At 40.2% G+C, this 5,673-nt stretch overlaps 1 protein-coding gene across 1 annotated transcript; it reads left to right on the top strand.

Annotated features, from left to right (window-relative positions):
- Positions 1-514: 514 nt before the first annotated feature.
- On the top strand, positions 515-5,157 carry cdkn2c (cyclin-dependent kinase inhibitor 2C (p18, inhibits CDK4)). The gene is made up of 2 exons (XM_018726739.2): positions 515-1,240; positions 3,933-5,157. Exons 1-2 carry the CDS (start codon positions 1,109-1,111, stop codon positions 4,299-4,301), a joined length of 501 nt encoding a protein of 166 aa, XP_018582255.1. The 5' UTR covers positions 515-1,108; the 3' UTR covers positions 4,302-5,157.
- The last annotated feature ends 516 nt before the right edge of the window (positions 5,158-5,673 follow it).

Here is a 5,673-nt window from a genome sequence, read left to right as displayed (position 1 = left end):
TCATCCTTTAAAATGTCATTGGATACAGCCGCCCGTTATAAATCACACTATCTTTTCGTCTTTTTTGTTGTTGTGCTCCGCAGCGACGCCGAGTCGCGATAAAACGAGCAGCGTGTGAAGCTGCGGACTGTGGACGAAGCGAAGGAGAGGCGCTGTCAGGATTGAATTACCTCTGCATGATGACCATTTTTTAAAACTGGACCCAGGCTTTTTACACACGAACGAACGGGGATGTGCTGCACCTGTACGGTACCTACCGGCGCTTTTTCTGAAGGACGGTAACTAACTATTAGAAAAGGTAGTTTACGTCCGAGACACCTTCACGAATGTTAAATCATTGTGGAAATATACTTTGTTATCGTAGCAAATGCATTCGAAGAAGCGTTTTACTGTTTTTTTTTTCGCCCCAGCACTTTCCCTTTTCTCTCAGACTCTGCCAGTAGTACCTGAACTCCGAGCTCGGGGCCGTATTTTAACGTTTACCGCGTGCGCACGGAGACGATGAAAGAGACAGAAGTGATGCGTGAAACCTGCTTTAAGTTCGACGATAACAGCTTGCGTTAGATCTGAACTTGACGTCACGTGTGGGGATCTTTCATTGTGTCTAAATACACATTTGACAAATTTGTATCCCTCGAACGCTTTTTGGCCAGGAGGAGGATTTACTTATTTTTTTTTTACAAACGATCGATCCGGCCCTCCGAAGCGATCTCGAGCGATGCGCGTCGCCGCGTGACTGAGCGCGAGACGTCAATCGGCGCCGCGCATTTGATTTCACCCCCCGAAAAGCGAACGCTCGCTCGCTCTCTCTCGGAATGGCGCTACATCCCCGTTGGCCGGAGTGATGCGGAGTGTGCGGTGGGACGGTGTTTTAAAGCGGAGGGCGGACCATGGCGTAGCTCCGAATTTGCGTCGCTCCGAATTTTTTTTTTTTTTTTTTTTTTTTTTGCTAAGTAGTCTATTTACCCGTTTTGCGGTATGCGTCACCATATAGCCTGACTGTTAAAAAGACACAGGCGCGCGCGAGGGAGCGTTTCTTGCGCACACAACACGTGCGTCCTTCCACGTTGAGAATCAGTCTGTCGGGAAGCGCTCGTGTGCATGAAGAATGGCTGATTTGACTGAAACAAACAAGCTGACGAGCGCATCTGCCAGGGGGGACTTGAGAGAAGTGGAGCTGATGATAACGAACGGGGCAGATGTCAATCAGAGGAATGAGTATGGCTACACGGCGCTGCAGGTTGGTACTGGCTTTTTTCTCTCTGCCACTTTCACATGTGCGTGGCTTTGCAGTGCGACACTCACGCTTGGTGTAAAGGTTTCTCTCTTTGCTGCTGCTGCGCCGCTAAAACCTTCTGCGTCTTCGGTGTGGCGTCTGACATCGTGACAAAGACATGTGTTACTACACTTGGAAGTCAGCTTTTTGCTTTGTCGGTGCATGGTGTATCACCTTTTATACATCAGTAGGGGGATTTTTTTTTCTTTCTTCTAGGCAGTGACAGCCCCGAGTCCTCTAATTCTTGAACACATTTCCAGGCAAATAAAGTTTATCTCCAGATGTAATCCACAGTAATACATTTCCACGTGCGCTGTATGTGCACTTACCAAGTCTCGAACAAAAACATGACCCAAAGGCTGTTCATCTGAGACGTCTATACGCACGTGCGTGTCTTAAGTTTCTCTAGACCGGTGTGACCTTAATGCAGTAAAAGTGGGGCCATGCGCGCACACACACACACACACACGCACGCACGCACACAAAATAATACAACTCTGTGCCGAAGACCTGCGCAACCAGCACCCTGCTTATTAGTGGACATTTTACTGGTAACCCTATACAATTAAACTGTGTAAAGGGAGAAAACTTTTATGCTTAAATCAAGGTAAACAGGTTTTTACATGTAGTGATAGAAAGACACCACAAAGGAAAATGCAACTTTTTACTTCTCAGTTTATATAGTATAGTATAGTAGGGATTAATGATTGCTTGCTTTATAAATATACAGATGGTGGCTTTCTAATGAAAGAAAGTATTTCCTGTTGCTTTACAACCGGAACGGAACGGTATGATTTATTTTTGTTCAAAGATTATTCTTATTTTTATAAAGCATATTTTAAAAACAAGGCTTATTAGCATTTATGAAACAACTGATGTCAATTATTTGTTAAAGTTGTTAGAAACTGATATTTCTATGTGATAGTAGACTATAGAAAAAATAAAGTGGTGTGCTTTGAAAATACGGAAATGGTTTTGAATCTGTTTTTAAATGTAGATTTTTTTTAATGCATATTAAAACATTAGTGATCCTGTGAATTGTGGTGTGAGCAAGCAGGATGACTGGGGAATACTGGCTGAGGGCCTCAAAACTGAATGCAAGGTTAGGGTTAACATTTATCGGGAGATACACCGATACACTTAACATAACATTTAATTGAAATTATATATCAGAAAATTTACAAAACTCTTTCCAGCAGCGTTCTTATAGTTTACATTTTTAAACCTCACTTGTTTAAAAAGGTATGCTTAAAAAAAATGGACTGAACGTTGCAAGATGTAACTGCATGGTTACTGATGAATCCAAGCTAAAATGTCATTGTGAATTTTAGGAGAAGAAAGCCATTTTATACCATCTGGTAGGTTGTTTGTTGTGCATCGAGTGGACAGGTATAGATTAAAAAGTGCAATCTCAGGCCTGTGATCCGTTTCTAATACCGTGTTTATAAATGATATATAACTTTGAGCTTGCTCCATTAAAACATTTACCTAGTCAAATATAGCATATTTAGAGAATCTGGGAGTCCATCACTTTTTAACAACTGGAGAATCCCACATTTAAAATGTGCCATAATTGAAAATGTGGTTGTATTTAAAACTGACACCTTGTTCTGGCACATTTACTGACTTTACTATGACCATAAAATTTGAAGAAAGCTCCATAAAATTGTGAGGCTTTGTTTTTCAGTAAGAAATAAACATTTTAAACATATCACATGGCGTTTTTTTTACAACAAATTAGGAACTTCAAGGGTGCCCCGTTTGTTTGCATTTACTGTCCTTGTGGTTACATGTAAATCCACATGTGAAACAAAACATATGCACATCTATACATTCTTATGAAGAGAGAATCCAAGGACCGAGTTTAGAAGAGAAATGGCGAAGACTACGCCCAGTTTCTGGATGAAAAAGGGAAGAAAAACAAGTCTGCACCTACCGTGGCTTTGTCAAAAAGTTTAACTGCTCAATCGAATGACAGCCTTTGTCAAGATTCCTCCGGTCATTTAATGTGTCATTCGTGATGCTTGTCTGTAACAAAGTGCACTTTTGTGTAACTCCACACTATCTTAAAATCGGAATGAATGACTAACATTGTTGCAACCTGATCCAACGAGGTTCTCAGTAAATATTTAGATTTTAACCCAAAGTTTTACGCTAACCACTTTCAGAACATTAGCAAAACTACTTTAATACAAGAACTTGAACAACTATGTTGTAGAACTCAGATATTAGAAGGGAAAACAAGCAGCACATGAAAACCGACTATGAGCACAATCAAAATAAACATTTTAGGGTTAACAACTATTTGAAATCACAAAGTTATTACACATTCAAAGTGTAATATTTAAAAATAACCAACATATCGATCGGTATTACAGTGATTAGGTATTTAGAATCCCCAGTTGTACTTTTTTCTTCTTCTTTTTTTCTTTTTTTTTTTTACTGTATCCAAAGTTAATTTGTAAGAGTTTGACCTGCTCTAATAATGTAAAATCAAACTGATCAATACATTCATTTTCATTTTAAAGAAGTATTTCAATGCCTTGATTATTTTTCGGGACTTGTGATATTCCCATAGCAAGAAATGTCAATTATTTGTTGACGGTGAAGTGCTGCATAACCAGTATTTGAGATGAGGGTCTCTCTTTCTCGCAAGGCGATGAAACTTGGGTGTCCGGACCTCGCGACGGCGTTGCTGAAGGCCAATGCGGATCCGAATGTGTGTGACGCGTTGGGCCTCACGGTGACGCACGACGCGGCGCGTGACGGTTACCTGGACACGCTGCGCGTTCTGCTGGAGCACGGCGCCGACGTGAACGTGACGGACAGCCACGGGAACCTGCCGTTGCACCTTGCGGCGCGTGAAGGCAACCTGGACGTGGTGGAGCTCCTGTTGCAGCGCACGGCGGAGCCCATGCGGCCCAACTGCGAGGGCAGCACGGCGTACGACCTGGCCACCAGTTACAATAGACCGAGCGTTGCGCGCATCATCCGGGACCATCCAGGAATTAACCTCGCGCAGTAAATAGAACATCATCATCATGTTGCAGAATTAAAACTCTTGGCTATGTGTCAAACATTTTAATACGTTTCCGAATAAGCACATCCTCGCGTAAGGATTACGGACGTGTAACGTGTGTTAGGGGAAAATGTTTAATCGCGGTTCTCATGAGGATCAGTAATGTTAATTATTCGATTATAAACACAGCGACTGAGCGCTTCAGCGAATTTTACCGTCTAAAGATGGAAAATGAGCTTTTTTCAGGTACGTTTCCAACGAATCGTTGAAGCAAACAAGGCGTGGCTGTTAAAATATTTAATGTGTCGAAAAATCGATTCGCCATGTATTTGCGAATGTGTACATTTTAAATATAGGTATTTTAGTTGCTTATTAATTGATCCCTCGTTGCATTGTCCGATTTCTTTTTAATTTCTCGAAAGGTCAAAATGGGACGAGGTCAAACATTTTCGTGGAATATAAAAAAAGTGTGCCAACGTAAGGAACTTTTTTTACTAACTTCACACTCAAGTTTCCTTACATCCGAGGTTGCGCCAATAAACGTTTTAACATTTTAAAACGCACGTTTCAGCATTAACATGATCAGATGTCGATGTTACACACGGTCCTGCGCAAGCGGAGGAGCATGCAGGCCTTATTATAATAAAGTTTTTTTTTTTTTAATTATTATTTTTATTTTCTATTTGCACTTTTGTTGTAAATAATGTAACATTTATTTTCATCAGTGGTCAACTGTGAAACCATACATGACAGTGTTAACGTTTAATGTGACTATTGCAAATTGTTACCAAAGACTGGTATTTAATAATGTCTGCATTGTGTGATTCCTTAACTACGAATCTCGCAACATTTGCTGAGTGTTAAATTGAGAAGCCTTAAAAGCTAGGCTGTTTACAGAATTAAGATACAATTGTTTGTGATTGTTTTTTTTTTTTTTTTTTTTAATGTGTGACAGTGTTTTCTCGTTTGAAAGATCCACATAAAAATATTGTTTTAATTTTTCGAAAAGCAAAGAATACTGTGTTCGTTCACTTCCTGTTTCTCTTGGTACTTATTTGTGCTTTAACGTTTCACGTATGCGCTTACAAACAAAGCAATAAACATTTCAATATATTAGAAATCGTTAGTAATTCAAAATTGGCTGTAAAAAGTGACCATGCAATTTCATATTGCTCAGGGGGAAACATTATATTAGCAGTGGAATATGCACGTTTGAACAGTGTGATGATGTAAGATATTACAAGTTGTGTTTGAATGAGCGCACAAAATACTTAACGACACATAATAATATCAAGTTTTCACTCTCCGTGTGTATCGCTTTGATGGTGAAATTATCCGACTTTAGTCACACTTTCACACAGCACTTTGTCACTCACGT

The sequence above is a fragment of the Scleropages formosus genome, chromosome 9 (assembly GCF_900964775.1).
Source record: "Scleropages formosus chromosome 9, fSclFor1.1, whole genome shotgun sequence".
NCBI lineage: Eukaryota > Metazoa > Chordata > Actinopteri > Osteoglossiformes > Osteoglossidae > Scleropages > Scleropages formosus.
The sequence above is the reverse complement of the archived record's forward strand: the minus strand, read 5'-3'. Positions and strand labels throughout refer to the sequence as shown.